Genomic DNA, 22,707 nt, shown 5'->3' on the forward strand with positions numbered 1-22,707 from the left:
TAAAATAAATAGAACTGTTTTATTTCAGCAATTTCTCAAGATAAACAAAATAGTTTTTCATATATTACGGATTATTTTGTTACTTCAACAAATTATCCGTTAAATTTACGGATTAACTTGTTACTTTTGAGTAACGGATTGAATCCGTTAAATTATTACTCCGTTAAATTAACGGAGAACTCCGTTGGTGCTATATTGAGGGAGTAGTCCGTAACATACTCCGTTATTTTTAACGGGTTTTTTTTTAGAGTGTAGAGGCAATAAATATACTCTGAATTGGCTCTTAAAACCATTTCCTTTCAAATACTCTCGTAAACTTTTACAATTAACATCTATCAAAATCCTCCTAAAAAGAAAATATTCCAAGAAGATCAATTAGAAACAATGAAAAAAATACAATTACAAGATTGCATGGCTTGCATGAATTTAAAAGAAAAATCTATTGTACTTTATAATAAAGTATTTAATCAAATAACTTTAGAAAGAATCTTATCTTGTTGTTTTTTTAACTAAAGAGCAAAAAAACTTCTGAGAAGAAAACCTACTATCAGATATTCATTCTTCAAAAACTATTTTTGTTGAACTGTTTGATTATGAAAGTGAGGAAATTACAGAAAGTGTGCTTGATTATCATAACGAAGAAGATACAATAACTATAGCAGGCTTAGTTACTTATAAGCTATCCACAAGATCTAAATCTTATTGTATATTTGCCATTTTAGATCTAATTTAGAATGACATTTCAATCAATCTTATTGACTATCAATTCCAGTTAAAAAGGCATAAACATATATTACAAAGGTATGCACCAAAATCTAAATTTGTTTAAGAAAATCATGAAAATTAGGGAATAACTTTTTCAATAAAATTTGTTATCTATGTCTTTTTCAATAATAAACGAAAGGTAGAAAGAAAAAAAAAAATGATAATAAAAACATTTTAGAAGTAAACATTTCAATATTTTTATTAAAGCTTTAAAAGTAACTCAAATAGATTGTCATTTATCTTTATAACATAATAATTGTAAGAAAACTTATTAAAAAAAGGCATTCATTATTAGTGATATTATTATTAATGGCAGATATAAATTAAGAAATTATCAAAACTTTTCAAAAAATTTACCTTACAAATGTATCTTGTGTGTACCCTTTGAATTATTTCTTGTCACTTTTCTCATAGGATAAAATATACACGAGTATAAATATATATTATAGATAAATATAATATACATAGATATACATGTATATTGACATGAATAACTTTTGTGGTAATATTAATATTCATCACCAAGTGTTACAATAATACGTGTCTTCAAATCTTCAAAAATATATAGAACTACACACTAAAAGTCAATACAATATTAAAGCACTTTTAACAGTAAGATAAAAGTAGTAGCTACAGTTGCATAATGCAACTTGCATTTAAAAAATTTATAAAGTTATGTATTTTGCTCTGCCATTTTTTGTATAGAAATCACCCTCTTGATTTCCCATCAAAAATGACAGATTTACGGCCGTAACTTTTTAGCTGGCCATGTGTAGCTCAAGTAACGGCAAAAACTTAAGCCAAATTTAGGAAAAAAAAAGTGTGAATATTTAAATGAATGAAAAAAACTAGCGATTTTATTAGATTCTCAATTCTCATTGATGCGATTATTACGTGTAAATGAAGCAACTTAAATATTTTAATGAAACAAGTTTTGAATATTTTCTCAAATATATGTTTTAACTATTTTTTTAAGTACTTTAACAACTTAATAATCGGAATTTTTTTAACTACATGTAAACACAGCTTTCACAACCTCTAAGTTAAATCAGACCGGGATTGGGATGGAAATGATACGGTGAATTTATCCCTTCTGTTTCTGGATTATTTGGGTTGTTTTTTGCTGTGATTGTGACAAACCATTGGTAGAATGTTGACAATTAGATTAAAAATATTTATTAGTAAACGAGATTTTTTAAAACATTTTACACCTGTCTAATCGTTCAAAGCAGCACGCTGAGCCTCACACAAGTTTTCCTCCTCACCCTGTGCAGTTAGAATGATTGGAATATTCATTTTGACTAATTAAACAAGGCTAACAAAACTAAATAAAGATATGTAAAACTAATTATACAAAAATAGATGCACACATACATACATACATACATACATACATACATACATACATACATACATACATACATACATACATACATACATACATACATACATACATACATACATACATACATACATACATACATACATACATACATACATACATACATACATACATACATACATACATACATACATACATACATACATACATACATACATACATACATACATACATACATACATACATACATACATACATACATACATACATACATACATACATACATACATACATACATACATACATACATACATACATACATACATACATACATACATACATACATACATACATACATACATACATACATACATACATACATACATACATACATACATACATACATACATACATACATACATACATACATACATACATACATACATACATACATACATACATACATACATACATACATACATACATACATACATACATACATACATACATACATACATACATACATACATACATACATACATACATACATACATACATACATACATACATACATACATACATACATACATACATACATACATACATACATACATACATACATACATACATACATACATACATACATAGAACTCAATGATTGCAGTACATCAAAATACAAAGGCTACTTAAATGAAGCAAATCTTAACTATTCACTTTTAGGTTATGAAACTATTTTTTTTATCTACACCGCAGAAGTAAAATTTAAAATATTTGAATTATTTTTTCTTTTGTTTTATTTCGAAAGTTTTCCAAAATGCCTTAGGTATAAAGTAGTATCGAGGTACGGCAATTGATTGTTGTACGGCAAATGGTTGTTGTACGGCAAATGTTGATTGTTGTGAGGCAGTAGACAATCAACATTTGCCGTACAACAACCATTTGCAAAAAGGAAGATTTGCCAGTATATTAAATACAATATTTTTATTAGTAGAATGTAAACATCAAAAAATATTTTACTGAAAGAACTTTACGGCAATCATCAGCCATGAAATACCATCATATGCTATTTCATGGCTGATGATTGCCGTTAGGCATGAAACTTTAAGTACCATACATAGTTACTGTTTCTTCGTTTTATATATATATATATATATATATATATATATATATATATATATATATATATATATATATATATATATATATATATATTATATATATATATATATTATATATAGATGCCCTAATTACTGAGTAAAGTTCTTTCAGTAAAATAATTTAGTTAGAAAATTAAAAAAAAGACTTTTACTAACTAATATGTTCTATGTTACGTTTATATTATAATAGGATGATTTTGTTTTAGGATAATACTCTTGCTCGATAAGAAAGAAAAAATTTTATATTATGGAAGCTGTAAATAACAATAAAAGTGAAAAAACTGATTTAGAAGGAGTAAAAAGAAAAAGAGAGGAAGATATGAGTGGACATGAACGTAATGTCCGAGCTAAGCTTGACCCAGATGTTGAGCAAGATAGTAAAAGTAAAAAAAGAAAACGAGAAGAAAGTACAAGTTTGCATAAACCTAATGCTAAAGCTAAGCAAAATCAAATCACTCAACACAAGCAAAAAGATAAAAAAAATGCCGATAAAACGATTAACGGATACATCAAATAAAGAGCAAAGAGTAGCGAAGTTAAAATTGACATTAAAGAGCGTAAGTAATGAGCAAGAGGGTTTAGATAGAAAAGAGATTATGATAGGTAAGAGTTTACAAATGACTTTAAGTGCAGAAGATAATTTGCAGAAGAGTAAGCAAATGAGTCCTCTTAAAAAATCTAATGTTTTAGAAGATGATAGAAACCTAAAAGCTGGAGGGTTAAAAAATAATTTTCATGGTGTACTGTATCAATGGAGCTTATTGAGTTGGGCTGCTTTCAAAAGTAATCCTTTAAAACAGTTTCATTTAATTTCAGAAGCTGTTGAGTTTGAAAAATTCGATGACTTAGTTTTAAAGTATAATGACAAGATAATACTTTTACAAGCAAAGCATAGTTCGAAACAAGCCGGAATAGATAATTATAAGCAATCTGACTTTACAAGCAACGACTATAATGAGGATGCAAGTTTAGCGAAGTATTTTGATTCTTGGATGAGGTTACAGAGAAGTATACACAAAAAAAAAAGAGAGTTATTACATTTTTTGGACGAACAGAAGCGTAGAAGTACAAGAGAATTTCTTAGAAGACTACGTAATAGAGCTTCCTGAACTAGAACTGGGTGGTAAAGCATTGAGGTTTAAAACAGGCAGCTCTAGAAAGGAATTTCTTGATGCAATAAGAGCAAATTCTGAAGAGGTAAAAAGCGATAGTAAAGTTTCGTTCTCAATAGAAAATATAGAAAATGATGAGCTTGATGAGGCTACTAAATATCTTGAAAAAAAATTTAAAAAAAGAAAAAAATCATTTCAAATAGATTGTCGTTCAAAACTTACCAAAAAGGCCCAAGCAATAATTAGACTTGCCCAAACCAGAGATGATGTTTTAGAGCTGATGAAAAAAGATGAAAACTTTAAGGAATGGTTAAGAGCAAAAGAAAAAAATTATTTAAAAATTCAAGTTAGTTTAAAGAACCCGGAAGAGATTTTTTCAAAAGCTCTAGAAAAAGAAATCAATGATTTTTTAGATCAATTTATTCTCAAAATTGAGCAGCCAAACTTGGACATAATGTTTGAGAGAATTCAGTCTGAAACAGCCATTGCTACGCCGATCGCTGCAGCTGAGTTTTGTGCAAGTTTTAAATCACAAGTTTTGGAGTGGTTTGCTAATCCTCAAGATTGTGATCTTCCCTCAGAGGAATTTAAAAAAATCATAGAATCAGCAAAAGGAGATACGTTGAGATTTTATCTTCTTATCAATAACATGCAATTCCAGCATTAGAAGGTATTGGGTTACCTGAAATTGAAAATATTTTATATAATGATGAAGGAATTGTAATCAGAATTGAACGTTCTCCAGGTATTGAGTTAAGAATTGCACAAACAATCAAAGATAAAAGAATAAAAAAAGATCAGTATGCATTCTTTAACAAGTCTTCCAATTTTCTGGAGTATGTCGCTACTATATTGCAGGGAGAGCAAATACAGGTTGCAGTTTTCAACTATAGTAATGACGGCGACAACAAAGTATTATTGGATTTGTTAGAGTTACGAAAGGTCTTAGAAAATGTCGAAAAAAAGAGGAAAAAGATTATCTTATTAACTCGAAAGGATGATGCACGCTTCGATCAATACGGAGAGAAAGTTCAAGTTGAAAATGTTTTATCAGATGAGCAAATAAAAAGTGTTGTAAGTAATAATAGAACAAAAGTTATTAATATTGCAGGAAAAAACTATAAATTATCCGACCTGGTAACAGACAGCGGCATATATCAAGTAATGAAACGTGCCGATTTTCTTTACGAAGTTTTAAATCAAGATAATCAGAAAACAGAAGAGTTGAAACTTGGTTTGCCTCATAATCTTTATATAGAAAATCAATTAGTTAAAGGAGAACCTGTCTATCAACTGCATGATCTATCACATGTTGAAGCTGGTTTATTTGTTATCAAAGGAAAAACTTATGATCAAATAAAAGAAGAATTGGAAAAAGATAATTTTAGCGAGAGGGTGGTATTTGATAACCAAACAATATTGGAGAAGGAAAAAAGCACTAAAAAATACCGTTTTAATACAAAGTCAGAAAGTTTTAAATGAATCCATGTTTGAATTAAATATTAAACACATATATGTGGGCGATGATTTGAGTGATAAAGTAAAGGCCGCGTACCAAAGTAACTATGTCATTTTAAATGGAAATGAACTAGATATGAGCATAGTTAAATATGGCAAAGAAATATTTTTTCCAATTGCTGATAAATACAGCTTTAAAGTAAAAAAAGATGTTTCTAGAGGTGCAATAAAAAAGGAAAATTTCTGTATAATCTCTGCTCCTGCTGGTCATGGCAAGTCTTCATTCTGTCTGCATCAAAGAGAGCAGTGGATTCAAGAAAAGACAACAGATCAATATTCATGGCTTGTACGTCTAGATTTATCACGGTTAGAGTTTCGAGGGCAAAAACCACCTGCAGCTGAGATATTCACTAAGGAAACGTCTAGCGTTGATTTGTCAGAATGGCAGCTGGAAGCTTTGAACTATGATATGCAAAGACCAAATAAAGTAACAATTTTATTAGATGGTTTTGACGAGATAAAAGACCCAAATGTCATACAAAAGCTGAGTGATTGGATTTCTACTTTACATAAAGAGACTAAGCTGATGATAACAACTAGGCCATATGCAGCACATAATATACCTATGCCTAAAAACAGAAATCTCAATCTTTTTCTTACATTGAATGGGTATACTGATGTTGAGAAGAATCAATATATTAAGAAATACATTAAGGCTCTTACTGGAGATAAAAAGTCAGGAAACGTACGAAGATTAATAGCAAAATATCAAACGCTCATTGCAAATAGCCCAAAAAATATCAGATCTACGTTTGGCATACCCCTAGAAAGTTATCTTTTTTGCGCAGGATTTGAGTCAGAGATTATTACAGATTATCAGACCTTAAAAAATGGTGGAGAGATTTCTAGCGCTCAAAATACATTTCTTAATGCCGTTGATTTGTTTGAAAAGTTTTTACAGGGTAAGCTATTGCTGTTTCTGCAAAAACATTTACAAGTTGAAAGTCGCTTGAAATTGAAACAAGATCATTTTCTCTATACTAGTACTTCTTTGTACACTGATATGCTACAAGCATTTTCGTTCAGACAAGTTTTTAACTTAGATTACAAAGTTGTAAGCAACGTTTTAAGAGCTCGTTATTATGACGTCGATGTAATAAATGATCTTCAAGATACGGGTCTTTTAGTAAGCAAGAAAAAAGGTGAAGAAATTTGTTTAAAATTCAATCACGCAACGTATCAAGAATATTTTGCAGCGTTAAAAATTGTTTCTGGTATGTTAAGCGAAAATCAAGATGTATTGCAAGTTTTTAATCAATATAAGCATTACGTGCCAAATTATCAAGTTATATTTCAATTTGCTGCACAAATAAGCTTAAGCGGTAGTAGATTTTTATCTAGGTTAAATCAAAATCAAGAACAAACCATACAGAAATTCTGGGCAGCTTTATTTGGAAAAGAATCCGGTAATGCAGATATATTAGGAGTTGCAGAGACTAACCTAATCCAAAGATGTCTACGTATTCTTTCAAACACTGATTTAAAAGTGTTAAAAAAAAGGACTGTTCACCGACCCTGGCATAAAAAGTTAATTGATCTTAGTAAATCTGAAGATGCTAGGCAACAAATATATGATACGGATCAAGTTGCTCCTGTCGAGCGTATGTTAAAAGAAGAGCATACCAATCAAATCGACAAAAATAAAGTCAAAGAACAATTACAGGAATATTGCAAATATAATATCAGCTTAAGCAGTCTAAAAACTTATATTAATAGTTTTAGAAAGTTGGATCAAAGTCAAGTCAGAAAATTACCAGCAGCAGAGTTAACATCAAAAAAAGAATGGGATGATCTTTACAGTTATTGGGCATTAGATTTCGGTATACCGGCAGTTGGTCTTTGTGGTGAATGTTTCACTCTAGCGTTAGCTGATAAGTTGATATCTAGATCAAACATATGGAAAAATAATTTCGAAGCTTCGCTATATTCATTAAGCTTGATTTATAATGATATTTTGGGTTTAGCGTCTGAGAAAAGTAGAGAGGATACAAAACCAATATTATTTTATACTATAAATGGGTTGCTTAAAAGCAACTTTGTCGATTCTTTTACTCAAAGAGAATTTCTCAATTTTAAGCATATGAGTAAAGAGTTTTTAGAATATCTCGGGAACAATCTGTCTCTAATAAAGTATTGAGTGTTGCGGAAAAAGCGAGTTATGCCGTAGTAGTGAGTGCTGACTATAAAGTTTTACATTTGATTGGAGAAGACGAAGTGACAATACCGCTAAACTGTGGTTTGTTTCAGAGACAGCTGAAAATCTTTAAAGAGGCAGAAAAGAATGATCCTAAAAGCTTCATGGAAGTAATTAGAGCAAAGTGTGATTTAACAAAGTTAGAAAGGCAGCTTATATTTAAAGCAGAGATATCAAGTTTAGATAAAAAACAACTAAAAGAGAATTTTAAAACACGTTTTTATGATTTATCTAAAAGAAAAGATATCAAGAAGTTAGAGGAATTTTTTGACGACCTTAAAGAAATAAATTTGTATAATAAAATTTTATTAGCTAAGCAAACATTGGCGGAAAACTTTTTTGCAGCTAAGCATGAAGCAAATGAGTTTTGGGAACTCGACTTTGGTGCAGAAGCACTTAAATACTGCGGTCGCTACGTTACAGAAAATATGAATAAGTTGTATGATACAGAACGTTATTATGATTAGGTGGTAAATGGTATTAGAAAATCTTGTGCTTTTTTGGTCGAAGAATTCGTTGGAGAGTCAGAGATTATCCAAGATATATCTGATTTAAAAGAAGTAAGAAATGCTTTATCAGAAATTGTAAAAATTTTGTGTAAAAATGGAGATGCCCAAGAATTAACAACGAATGTTAAAAAAAAATTGAATATCTCCAAAACATTGAGTTGCATATTAATAATGGTCTCTCTTTACATCAGGCAAAGGTTTTTCTAGAATGCAGAATGCTACTGAACAGAGTTGATATGAAACTTTAGTAAGTTACCTATTCGGCGATGCTTTTGAATGGTATTTAATCGGATTGGAAAAAATTTTGTGGTTGAGACTATTTGAATTAAATAAATCAGATTCGATTTCTTTTTTATTACAGAAACTTCTGCTGATCCAATCGGAATAATGAAGCTCTGGGATCGAGTAGTCTTAGAAAAGTAGTTAAGAGATAAAACAGTAAAATATTGAAATTAAAAAAACCAGACAATTGGTTGTGGCCAACCAACTAGAACTTGAAAGCTGGGGTTTTTTTATATTCATGGGTAAATTACACGTAGAACAACAACGATGTCATAACTGTGGCTCTGAAATAATAGAAAGCTTCTTATTTTAAAAGACTTGTAGCAGATATACACAAGAAGCAGAATCTATGTTCATTCATTGTTAATAAAAAACGCATTATTAGATTTAATAGAATATGCGCTAAGAATCTTAGAGAATAGCAAACTAATAGGTTTTTTTTTTTTTTTTTTTTTATTAAATCAATTATCACTAATGTGATAGGACGATGGCTGATAATAGTATGCTGTTAGCAATGCTCATGCAAAAGGTTGAAGAAAGATGTAAGGCGTTGATTCTTTCTGAAAAAATTATATAAGTAAATTACTGCACTCACAAATGCCGTAATGTGTAAATTAAGCAATGGTTTGATGAATATAGGTGGTGTTCTAATGAACGTGGGTATTCAGTTATATCAAGTGTTAACTAACTACTAGAATTAGCATCTATGAATATTTTAGTTAACAAACAAATTGGGTTTGAAATGAGTTTGTTTAAAAGATGGCATTAGTGCAGGATTTCGCAGAAAAATGTTGTTTACTTTCATCTCAAGTAAATGAACTAAGAAATGATGTACAACTTCTGAGTAAATACTGTCATAAAATCAAAACAAAGGCAAAATCTAGAACATGCATGAACAAAGAAATTATTTGTGGAACTATTATTGGTTGTATTGGACGCCTTGAAGCTATTTGCAATACAAAGCCATTTACTATTTTTGTAGAAACGTTTCTAAAGTGTCAAAGACACTTGTTTTTTCTTGGGTTGTTAAGAAAACTTGTAAACTTGAAATGATCATTGATCATTTTTAACTGAAAACCTCAGTGATGTCAAACTTTTCATTTGATGGTAAAAACAAGAAAGTGTGACCAATGGGATTTTTGAAGTATTTTGAGAAGCACTTAATCAATATTCTTATTTTTTTATTATTACTTTAAAGCAAATATATCTCCATTCCAATAAAATATAGCGGTAGTCTTAAAGAAGCTTATTGCCAACAAAAAATGTATTCGCAAGTAGAAGTGAGAAAATATATTATGAGCGAGTGGCTTAAAACAAAAACTATCAGCCGTTTCATCAAATTGTGGAATGAAGTTTACCAATTGGAAAGAAAGTCGAAAAACCGAGAAAGAGATCTGCCAAATTTAAACTTGATCAAAAAGTGATCTGGCTGAACGATTCAAATCTAAAGCACTCTGTTTGGGAAATCAAAAAAGTTAAACTGGTATTTACAAATCGACAATCCAAGAAGGTCAATAACAAAGCAGATGTTATTCAATTCCGCCAATACCGGGTTGTGGCATCACGAAAACTTTACGAAAACTGTCATCCAAAAGCTAATGCGAAATGTCAGCACTTAATTGAAAAAGTTCTGTGATCTGCTCGAGCATGATTTATCTAAAATCTTTGCTGTAGGGGAACATGGGGCAAGATGACGAACGTTTTGAAAAGCATATATATCTTATTCAATAAGTAAAACTTTATCAAAAAGTGGAAAAAAAATTATAATGCGTCACTAACTTATAAAAAAACCCATATAAAAGTTAAAAATAGCCTGGAAAAAACTTATTAACCAAAGTTACCTCAAATTATTATCTTGCCCCGTATGCGGGGCAAGATAGCGACTTTTTAGAAAATAAACTCCATTATACCATTACCTTCTCAAATAACACAATATCATAAATTCTAGTTAATAAGATATGTAATACAAACGGTTACGTAATTTTTTAAACAATCAATCTATATATTCATACAGGGCTATACAAAAAAAAGTCTACTAATCAGTTCATAGCAAATTCCAACACAACAAAATAAAGCATATGTCAAACAAAGTATTTTAATGCATAATAAAGCAATCTAATAATGACTAAGTTACGCAAACGTTATTACAGTATAGGTTTATGGTAAAACATGTACTTTGGCGAAACGACAAACGAGTCATCTTGCCCCGTTCATCTTGCCCCTAGGCTACTTAATCTTCAAAATGACTCAGAACTCTACATAAATAAGTTATCATAGCGTAATACTACTTGTATTGCTTCCAAATTGAACAAACTGAATGAGAAATTCTTGCTTACCTTTGGCTGGTGATGTAATGATGAAATAAATCAAATACAAGTGGATAAATTTTTTTTTTTCCTTAATATAGGAAAAACCTTTTTAATAATTATCTTTGATTCCGAAAATAATATTTATAAAGAAAGCATAAATAAATCTAGTAGATGTAATCTACTTCCCTCTTAGCTACAGTCAGATTTCATATTTAGTTGAGTTTTGAAGATAAAAATGTTTTTATCTTGCCCCATTCGTCATCTTACCCCATGTTCCCCTATTTGGAGATAAGTTTGCTTTAAATCAATACAAAATCATCAATACTGATTAAGTAATTCTGGAAATACTTCAAAAAATCACACGGGTCATTATCATTTCGGACAGTTTTTAAGACCTTCTTACATAAAAAACCCAATGCTAAATGATCTCAGTATGCTTATATTTATACTATCACATTTTTTTTTTTATAAGATGGGGTATTTCAGAAGTAGTAAGCTTATACCAGAAGCAAATAGAGACATTCTTAAAATATTCAATAAGCTGAGTATCATTTTTTAGAATGGTAAGTTACTTACCAGTCTTAAAAATGAAAGATTTGACTGCATGGCATTACAAGAAGCAGAAAATCCCTTGAAGATTCCAAAAGCAATTGAACGAAGGCCAAAAACACGGTCGAAAACTGCTGAGATAGAAGCTTCTATAAAATTCAAAATGAATTATAATGCATGATGAAACTTACTACAAATTCGACTAATCAACGCTTCCAGGCAAGAAATTTAACATCATTCCGAATGGAAAGAAAGCAGGACGTTTTGCTAAAGCGTTTCAAATCAAAAAAAATTTCGCAAAATAAATTTTGGCTTGGCAAGCTATCTGTTTGCTTGGCTTTAAAACATTTTTCTCGAACAAAAAACATGAACTCTTTAGTTTACGTGATAGAATGCTTAAAAGCAACTTATGCCTATAATTTGAAAGCATAATGATCCATCCGTCTTTTGGTTTGATCTTGCATCTTATCATTACTCAAGAAGTGTAATCAAATAGTATCAAAAAAAACAGCCTTCGATTTTATCACAAACGACATGAATCCAGCAAACGTGCCACAACTTTGTTAAATTTAAAATTTTTGGGTAAACACAAAACATGAGCTGTGTAAGAAGGGGAAAATTGCGGCAGATACTAATCAATTCCGCCTAATTTGGGGTGTGAAATTTTACAATACCATCCAAAAGATAATGCGCAGTGTTCGCATTTAATTGAGAAAATTTTGTGATCAGCTCGAGGATGATGTTTTCTAGAATCTTTCCTGTATTTAGAGATAAGTTTGCATTAAAATAGGAAAAAAAAATCAACAAAATTGATTAAGTTGTTCTCGAAATATTTCAAAAAATCTTAACAGCCTTTAAGACCTCCTTTTATATATATATATATAAATATATATATATATATATATATATATATATATATATATATATATATATATATATATATATATATATATATATACACTACCGTGCAAAAGTCTCCGCTCATTTGTAATATTTCAATAAAGCAACAAAAGTTTGCAAGAAAATTGCGTTTATTTTTAATTGTTTATTAAACAATGAATTAGACAGTAAATACAATACATTTTAGGATGATTTTAAATATATAAAATCAAGAAAATGTTAATATACAAAGTTGTAAATGTTAAATTTTATTTTCATCAATATGAGACCCCTTGGAGCGTATAACAGCAGCACATAATCTTGGCATTCGGGCTAATAATTTATTCATGGTTTCCGCTGTTATCTCATTCCAAGCTTTTTGCAAACGTTCCCATAGCATTTGCTGATTAATAAAAGATGTTTCACCTGCTTCTCTGATCTTCCGATCCAGTTCATCCCACAACTTTTCGATGGGTGATAGATCTGGTGATTGAGGAGGCCAAGTCATAATTTTGCAAACTTTTCCCCTTTCTTTTAGTTTCAAATAATTTTTGCATAATCCAGATGCATGTTTTGGATTGTTGTCCTGCTGCATGATGAATCCTTTCCCAATTATACGAATACCAGATGGAATCGCGTGCTTAACCAAAATATTATGGTACATGTGTTTATCCATGGTAGATGTGATTTTAACTAAATCTCCAGTTAACCCATTGCCAAAACATCCCCAAAGCATAATATTACCACCTCCATGTTTTACAGTACTTTGTATACATTGAGGAAGCACTCTTTCATTAGGTAAACGCCTAACATGCACGCGACGTCGGGTACCAAAAAGTTCGAACCTACTCTCGTCTGTCCATAGAACTTTCTTCCAATCTTCTAATCCCCAATTTTTATGCATTTTTGCCCATTCCAATCTTTTCTTCTTATTTACTGCCCTCAACAAAGGTTTACGTGCAGCAATGCGTCCAATTAAGTTGACTGATCTTAGTCTTCTTTTTACAATATCAGTTGATACTGGCTTTACCCTTGTTTTGTTGAGTTCTGCTGTTAAAATTGTGGCTGGAATTTTTCTATTTCTTTTGCTGGACACAACAATAAACGTATCTTCTTGCCGTGATGTAACTCTTGGTCTTCCAGAACGTGATCTGTCACTGTTGGAACCAATATCATGCAATCGTTGTAGAGCATATCTCACACCTGATTCGGATATTTTTAACCTGGAAGCAATTTTTCTATATGAATAACCTTCTTCACGTAAAATACATATTTTGCCACGAAGTTCTTCACAATATTCTTTCTTTACTTTCACCATTTCTCAAATTCTTTATTAAATTCAAGACATTAAATGCGCACACTAATGCCATTTTCAAGTATAAATATAAACATAAGTCTATTAAAAGCAACCAATTAAAATTACAGAAAACATCCTTACCATGCCGGAAAGTATCATGCTACTGTCAAACCTAAGCTTACAAAAAATATTTTGGTTAAAACTTTTGTGCAGTTTTAAATTTAATAAAGAATACTGAAGAACTTTATATGTATTTTACGTGAAAAAGGTTATTCATATAGAAAAATTTCTGCCATGTTTTTAGCAGCAGAACTCAACAAAACAAAGGTAAACAAAATTATTTGAAACAAAAAGAAAAGGAAAAAGTATGCAAAATTATGATTTGGCCTCATCAACTTTTTATATTAACGTTTTTTTCTTTTTATATATTTAAAATTATCCTAAAATGTATTGCATTTACTGTTCCTTGCAAATATTACACATGAGCGGAGACTTTTGCACGGTAGTGTATATATATATATATATATATATATATATATATGCAATATTATATTTTACCTGCTAGCCCAATAACAAAACATAAACAAAACTATTGTTCTTAAAATAGATGGATGTACAACAACTGTTGGAGTTAAAAACAATGGCATTTGTTTCTACAATGCGTAAACAAAATAGATTTCTTTATAACTGTTTATTTAAAAATTTTTTGATGCAATTGCAAAGTTTTGCACTACATTAGTTATTGCAACTGTCATTAAACACTTTAAAACCCTAAACTTTATCCTTTACCACAATTGGAAACAGAAACTTCTCTCCTGATTTGTTATATTGGTGTAATACGCAGTTCTCTAATAAGGTACTATCAAACATCGGTAAACTAGCTCTGTATATTTCCAAATCTTTCAAAATTCACTAATGGGAACAAATGAAAATCGTGGTTAAAAAAAAAAAAAAAAAAAAAAAAAAGGAAAGAAAACCATGGAAAAAGCCACAGCTATAAAAGGTCACATTTTTTATTAAGTATTCTTAATAAGAATGAGGCATTTTGTTGCTGTGGCTTTTCTGTGGTTTTCTTTTATATTTTTTCTCATTATATTTTCTTTTATATTTTTTCTCGTTTTTCCCTACTTACTAAGGTCGATTGCATAGCCAGAAGCCATTAATGCCAAAAAAATCTATAAGATTTCTGCTATCATAAGAGACTTTTCGAACGTAAGAGATTTTCAAAACTCATGTTTAAAAGAACATGAAAATTTCTAAAAATTTTCAATTTAATTTGCAAAATTAAAAAAAAGGGTTCTTACTACTACCTCATTAAAATCGCTAATATTTGGTAAAAATGTTTTAAGCGTAAGTTAAGGAAACCGTACATTTATTTCCTAAAATTCCGATCCGTTTAGGATTTACAGCTAATTGATATACAGTGTTCAAAATCGACATAAAAAACGGGGTTTTTAATAAGTTTTAAATGGAGCATGATATTGTAGTAAATTCATTAATATCTGGAAAAGGAATGAAATTAAAACATAATTCTTAACTTGCTGCTATTAGTGTGAGGAGGGAGAATTAAATTAAAAACAACGATCGGAATAGATGTACACAAGAGGACTCATCAACCTGCTATATAAGTAAATGATGAATAGGTATCGCAACCGAAAACAAACAAAAAATATAAACGCTCAAAAAAATAGATTTTTAGGAAGATGTAAGGAGTTAGAGGGAGAGAACTTTTGTGGTTGAAGAGTTTTTGGATAAACAAGAAGTTTTACAAATAAAGAAGAAAAAGAGCTATTCCTTTAAAAAATAAAAATAAAAAGAAGAGTAATTGATAAAAACAGAATTTAACACTACAAGTAGAATAAGAGAGTATTATTTGTATTTTACAAAGGTAGTGAATAAAAGAGTCCTAACTATTACATATTAATAGAACATTTATTGAGTTATATTACATAATAGAATAAATTGAGGACAGTAAACACAACCTTAACCTTTTAACGATTTAACCTTGCCTAGTCCTAACCAAAAATCCCAAAATCTTGCCCTTTCCTAACCAAGTTCTCTCCAGACTTTCGACCTTTTTCCCAACCTCCACATTACCTTTTTCATATAACCCTCATACTTCATTTTAGCTATATATTTTTTCTTTACATGAAGAGCTTCCACATTATTTAACTATAAACTTAGCGAGGATAGTCTATATGGTATTCAAACAATATGTAAAACTATACCTTACATAAAAATGTAAAGAAAATCTAGCTGCATATTTTAAACAAAAAAAAAACAAACTCAGTTTATAAGAACAAAAAAAAACTCAGTTTATTTGACATTACCCTTGAATCTATCACATTGTGAATATCACTGAGACGGAATAAAATCATTCCATTCAAATATAACGTAAAACTCGCTTTTTAACCTCTTAAGGCCCTATTAGTCTAGAGTAATAATCTATTTAAAAAAACATCTTCTTTTTTTAAAAATAAACTATTACTTCATTACTACATTTATAACAAAAAAATATTAACATGCTAAACTACTATATATACTAAATTAAAGTATTTTTAATAACTTATTTAAAATTTAAATAAATTTCTAAACGCGTATTTACCATTAAAGGTGACGTTCGCGGAGTTGAAATATTTATATATTCAAAAAAGAGCGCTGTCCTTGTATGTCATGGAGCGGCCAAATTCTGCAGGTTTGCTCTGCCCGTGTTTGTCACGGAGATGACCGTTATGCGGTCAACTGATAGAAATTTTAAAAACTTAAGCAATTATTGTACAACCATGCACATTCATCCGTAAAAAAAATTACTTTTAAAAAGTTTGGAAATCCTCCATGGTGTTCTGTTTGAAATAATTTGTAAATAAATAAATTAATTCATTAAACTTTGACACTGAAACTTATTATAATACATTTGTATAATGTGAACGGAATGGTTCGCATATACAGTTAATAACCAATTCAAAAACCATTGCAGAATCAATATAAAGTATTATCAACAATTGCTCACTGTTGATTTTTTTTTCATAAATTCCTAACAGGACAGGGCATGCGTAATGAGCTTTTGAACAATTTTTTTTTTTTTTGAATTGAACAAACAGCAAATCACCTCGCAGTGAGAAAAACCAGAAAAATATGCAAACAAACGAGTGGTTTTTGAAACATAGATAAAGCGCAACTTTTTGACGTTGTCGCTCTTTACAAATGGCTTTTAGCAAGATTTCTCGATCGCCTATAGCCAAAAAGTGTCTTTGCTATGCTAAAAGTCTTCGAAACTTTTCTTTTAAACCAAGATCATATTTTCATAAAATTTTCAGTAGATATTTTAAACGGTACACCAGGAATTTAGCTTTTGCATTAAAAACGAGCCAAACAAGATTTTTTGTTATGAGCGATACTAATTCAGCCAATTATAACTAAAAGATCTAAAAGAGCAAAATACTTAAAAAAAGTATCGAGTAACAGTAACTCACCAAAACAAGTAAAATACTAAAAAAAAGTTTTTAACCAATCACCTTTTTTTTAAGCTATATCATTATATTGTAAACATGTGAATGACCTGAAAGAAACGTTTTTTCAACCTCTTTTTGTTAATCCATTGCATCAATCAACGATTATTTCAAAGATTCATTTTAGTAACTAAACTAATACATTGGAGCTTGCTTGATATAAAATTTTGAACGGCCGGTTTTTCTTCTTGTATAGGGGAGAACGGGGTGAGATGGGACATGGGGTGAGATGGGACTTGGCAATATCTCAGTGAAAAATTTAATAAAGCAAAAGTTTTTTATATATGTTATAAGTTTGCAATAGCTTCTTCATATTATTGTGTTTTTTAAGTTTCAGGAGTATTTTTTTTTCGGATTATTTGCGAATATGTAAAAATCTAACAATTTTCCTGGATTTTGAAGACATCATTAATATTAAATATTTATGTATTGTTTGCATATATTTTTATGTTTATGGTTTTTAATTATTCACTATTGTTTTATTTAACTACTGAAGAAATATGATTAGCATATGGCTACGAGAACTATATAAAATAAAGGTTTAATCACACTTACGAGTAATGGGGTGACTTGGGACAGGAGATATGGGGTGAAATGGGACACTGTTCAATTTTATCATTTTTTTAATTTACTGTACTTTAACTTTTATAATCAATATTTTTGTAAAAAAGCAAGTGAACAGAAAATTATATTTATGTTTATGATAAGATTTCAATGTTTACTTTATAGTAAAGTGTTTTTTATCATAGAAAATAATTATTATTATATTGGATTTCTTTGTTACTTTGTCCTGAAGACATCTTTCACAGTAAGTATTGTTTTAATGCCAATCATTTTTGTATTTTAAATTCAGTTTAAATAAAGTTCTTCACTATTAGCCTTACTAAATTTAATCACATTATAAGTTTTATAGGGTTGTGATACTATTTTATTTTCATTAAAATGAATTTAAAATTTATAGCCTAATCTGGATTTTGGTTAATGCAATTAAAAAGAGCATAATTTTTTTTAATAATGGAGTGAGTAATATGAGTAATAATTTTTCAGATGCCAAGAAAGTACAAACGAGTGACAAGTCGGTTAAAGCCTGATGCTCATACAATAAAAGCTGCTGTGATGGCTGTCGAATCTGGCTGTTTATCACTACGAGCAGCTGCACAAGAGTATACAATTTCAAAATCAAGTTTACAGCGGAAAATAAAGGCTAACAAAGAAACTTCTTACAGTAACTTATACTTTGATGAACAACATAAATATATTTTTAATAAGACACAAGAAGATGAACTTTCAATATATCTTCGTCAAGCATCTAATATGCATTATGGACTTGATGTTAGAGAAACAAAGCAACTTGCATATCAATATGCAATTAAAAATGACATTAAAATACCAGAAAACTGGAAAAAGAGTGAAACAGCTGGAACTGAATGGTTTAATTTATTCTTAAACCGTACAAAATTATCTATTCGTACGCCAGAAGCTACCAGCCTCAGTCGAACAACTAGTTTCAATCGCACAAATGTAGATACTTTCTTCAAAAACCTTGACAGTGTGCAGAAGCGCTATAACTTTTCTGCTGATTGCATTTACAACATTGATGAAACAGGTCTGACAACTGTTCATAAGCCAGTGAAAGTGATTGCTGGTAAAGGAGTAAAGCAAGTAGGACAGGTAACTTCTGCTGAAAGGGGAACCCTAGTTACAATGGTGGGTTGCATTAATGCCGTTGGAAATTTTATTCCACCGTTTTTGATATTTCCTCGTGTCCACTTTCGTAGCCATATGCTTAAAGGTGCACCAACAGGTACAAAAGGTGATGCTAATCCTAGTGGATGGATAAATACAGAAATTTTTTTGAAATGGTTTGATCATTTTGTGGAGTATGGGCATCCCAGCAAGGATCATCCATTACTTTTAATAATGGACAACCACAAAACTCATATATCGATTGAACTGATGGATAAAGCTAAGGAAAGCAATGTTGTGCTCTTGACATTGCCACCCCATTGCAGCCACAAACTCCAACCACTTGACAGATCAGTATTTGGGCCATTAAAGAAATTTTACAATTCAGCATGTGATTCATGGTTAAAGGCGCATCCAAATACTCCTATGACGATATATGACATTTCTGAAAATTTAGGAATAGCTTATACGAGAGCCTTTACTTCCCAAAACATTCAAAATGGTTTTAAAGCAGCTGGCATTTTCCCGTACGATCCATATGTTTTCAGTGATGTCGACTTTTTATGTTCTTATGTATCTGATCGACCAATTTCAGCAAATGACAAATCCGACAAACAAACAATCCCCACATCACTGTGTATTGTATCTGAAGTTATTAATGAAAAGAAACAGCAAATCAGCACTTCTGCCTACCGTTGGACAGCAGAAGATATAAGGCCATTTCCAAAAGCAGGTGAAAGGGTGGCAAAGAGAAAAAGTGCAAAAAAAAAATGTTCTAGGTCTCTGGTATTGACTGACACACCAACAAGAAATGAACTAGTTGAAAGTTTATCAGAATGTAAAAGAAAAAAAGAAGATAAAGATAAGAAAAAGAAAAAAAGTTACCCCCTCAGACATCAACGTAATTTTGACTCAATTTAAACATCAAGCAACCTGTTGAACAAAGTTACAAATGCATTTAGAATGGTATTTTATTCTTGTTAAACATAAATAAATTTTGTGTATTGTTATGTTTTATAAGGAGTAGAATAAACAATTAAATAATGCTTAAAATTATTTGTTTCTATTTTTGTCCCATTTCACCCCAACCATTGTCCCATTTCACCCCAACATGGGGTGACATGGGACAAACAGTGTCACTTTAAAAAACCAAGCTCTTGAACTTAATTTGATGGTTAAATAATGGGTTTTGCAATAATTTAACATGACAGTTCATTGGACTATAGTTTTAAACCGATTTGTATGGTTATTGTGGAAAATTTAAAGCACAGCACGCAAGCAAATTTTTTTGTCCCATCTCACCCCGTTCTCCCCTACATCACAACTTGATTTTCTATTTAATCTGAAACGACGTTTTGACTCAACACTTTAAAAAGATTTTCCATTTTAATTTTTGAAAATTTCATGAGCCAATCAGAAAAAGAATCTAAAATGATTGTTCAGATAATATTTGTTAAGGTAGGCTGAAAAAACTAGGAAATGGGAGTGATTTTGCACAAAAATTCGCAAGTGATGTGCTCTTTAGTGTATGAAACTCTTATCTAGCAATGCTGGACTGGCAATCGCTACTGTAAAACGACCTGAAACATTATAAATGTTGCTCATTTTAGCTACATTTGGTAGTTCTAGTAGCATTTGTTTCTTGTGCTTTTTGTTATCAATATCCAAAACTTTACCCTTTTTAAACCAAATCGGAGCTTTTATCAGTCATAAATTTTGGATGGGGCATCACAAAATATCTTCCAAAACTCAAAATACTTCGCAATCTATTGAAAATCTTGGGTTGCTGAAGCACGAGCCGATGGTACATTCAAGATGGTTGACTACCGTTAACAGGCTGCTTCGGTTATATGTAGTCACTGCTTATCCTTCCAAAAATTTTTGGACCTTGTCATAGCTGTGTATGTACTGCTATTCTTAAAATATACATTAAAACTAGGTTGGTGTATACGGGATTGCGACATATTTGGAGAATAATACAGTTTTCCTGATCAATAAAAGCAGAACTCAGAGGGGGTTATCTTGTCATTCTGAGAATACCTTGTTGGCAACCATAACTCGTGAAAGGGAACACATCAGAGAATTGGGATGCATACGGATACTTGGTGCATGAAAATAGAATTCATCAAAGATTAAATTGAACTCGTAAAGTGGAACAACGAAGACTGCTGCAAACCTCCGATAACGAAACACTTGGGTGAGGCAAAGCGACAAGACTCCGTTAAGAACAGAAACGACCAACTTGTTAAGAGCTTGTCATATTTTCCATGCCACACCAAAGAAATAAAATTAAATTAAAAATAAAATAAATTAAGATTAAGTATTGCTTAATTATATATAAGAATGTCTGAAACTTACAAAATTGCAATAAATTGTTGATTCTTCAAGAGTGTTATTGGACGCCAAGACCAAAAAACTTACGTGCTATACTTTTTTGTTGTCATTAATGCTTCCATAGAGTATGAAAAAAAAATATTCTTAACACTGACAATTATATTATTAGAAGTTAATTTTTCTTAGCATACTTTAAGCCCACCTAAATATTTATTTGTGGGTAGTCAATAAAAGCTGCTACACCAGCACCGTCGCTCGCGTGAGGAGAACTCGTGAAAAACATGGGTTGACCGTGGATTAACATGTGCCGAGATTTACTTTTGCCTATTATACGTGTCTTTGTAAATCTTTTAATGTTAAAGTATTATGTAGCTGAGGGGACAGTAAAAGAGCTAATTCGTTAATTAGGAATTGCAGGCGCTACTCCACTTTCTCCCCCCCCCCCCCCCTAATTTTATGATTGATTCTGATAGAGAATTTTATGCTGATTAAGAATCGTATAAAAACATGGGTCTCAAAATCAACGGAAAGTGCTCTAATCTGATGTTGAAAGTACAAAAATATACCACAAATCGCTAATATTCGCCATCTTGAATTCACTAACTTTACGGTTGATATTGTTTTTAACCGCAAAACATTGCCAGCCTGGTTTTTACTATAAGGAATTTTTTCTGGTTTAACATAGATAGCGATTCCACGGCTCAACGAAAAACATCTGACGTTTGACAAAAAACACGAAATTTTCTTTTTATTTTCTTTTCTCTTTTTATAACAAGTATTTATTTATGTTTTTTTGAAGAATAGATTCTAAGGATTTGTATACAGAAATTATGTATATATATATCTATATTCCTTCGCATATTTTATGACGTTTTTTATTTTTATTTTCGCGACGTAAGAATCATTGTATATGTTTATTTGAATTATAAAAAAATCGTCTGGAATGGCTAATATAGACGCGTAAGTTCTTTCCAGAGCTATCAGGCAGACGATCGAGTTATAAAGTTATAAAACGTGTCGCTCTTGCGAAATTGCGATTCCTTCTTATGAAATTTAGTTTTGTAACAGAATTTACGATTATTTTTTCGGTTATTTTTTTTTTTTGTTATTAAAGAAAAAAATTAATTGGAAAGACAAACTTTCATGGAGTAATAAAAAAGGGCTTTCTTAATGTTCTTTGCAAAAAATGTTCTTAATAATTTTGTGTGGCTATGAAAATAGCCGTTTTTTGATTTACACAACCTTAGGCATGAATTATAATGTAT

General features: G+C 30.4%; 2 protein-coding genes across 2 annotated transcripts; both read left to right on the forward strand.

Annotated features, from left to right (window-relative positions):
* The first annotated feature begins 5,862 nt into the window (after positions 1 to 5,862).
* Positions 5,863 to 8,345, forward strand: LOC149890037 (uncharacterized). Its single transcript, XM_090086204.1, has one exon. The coding sequence runs from the start codon at positions 5,863 to 5,865 to the stop codon at positions 8,029 to 8,031; it is 2,169 nt and encodes a 722-aa protein (XP_089942330.1). The 3' UTR covers positions 8,032 to 8,345.
* Positions 8,346 to 17,597: 9,252 nt separating this feature from the next.
* LOC145192691 (uncharacterized) lies at positions 17,598 to 20,161 on the forward strand. Its single transcript, XM_090086067.1, has 2 exons — positions 17,598 to 18,230; positions 18,470 to 20,161. Exons 1-2 carry the CDS (start codon positions 18,117 to 18,119, stop codon positions 20,027 to 20,029), a joined length of 1,674 nt encoding a protein of 557 aa, XP_089942193.1. The 5' UTR covers positions 17,598 to 18,116; the 3' UTR covers positions 20,030 to 20,161.
* The last annotated feature ends 2,546 nt before the right edge of the window (positions 20,162 to 22,707 follow it).

This window comes from Hydra viridissima, unplaced genomic scaffold (genome assembly GCF_058129835.1).
Source record: "Hydra viridissima isolate aposymbiotic clone 2 unplaced genomic scaffold, HvirCarnegie_v1 scaffold_4, whole genome shotgun sequence".
In the NCBI taxonomy this organism is placed as follows: domain Eukaryota; kingdom Metazoa; phylum Cnidaria; class Hydrozoa; order Anthoathecata; family Hydridae; genus Hydra; species Hydra viridissima.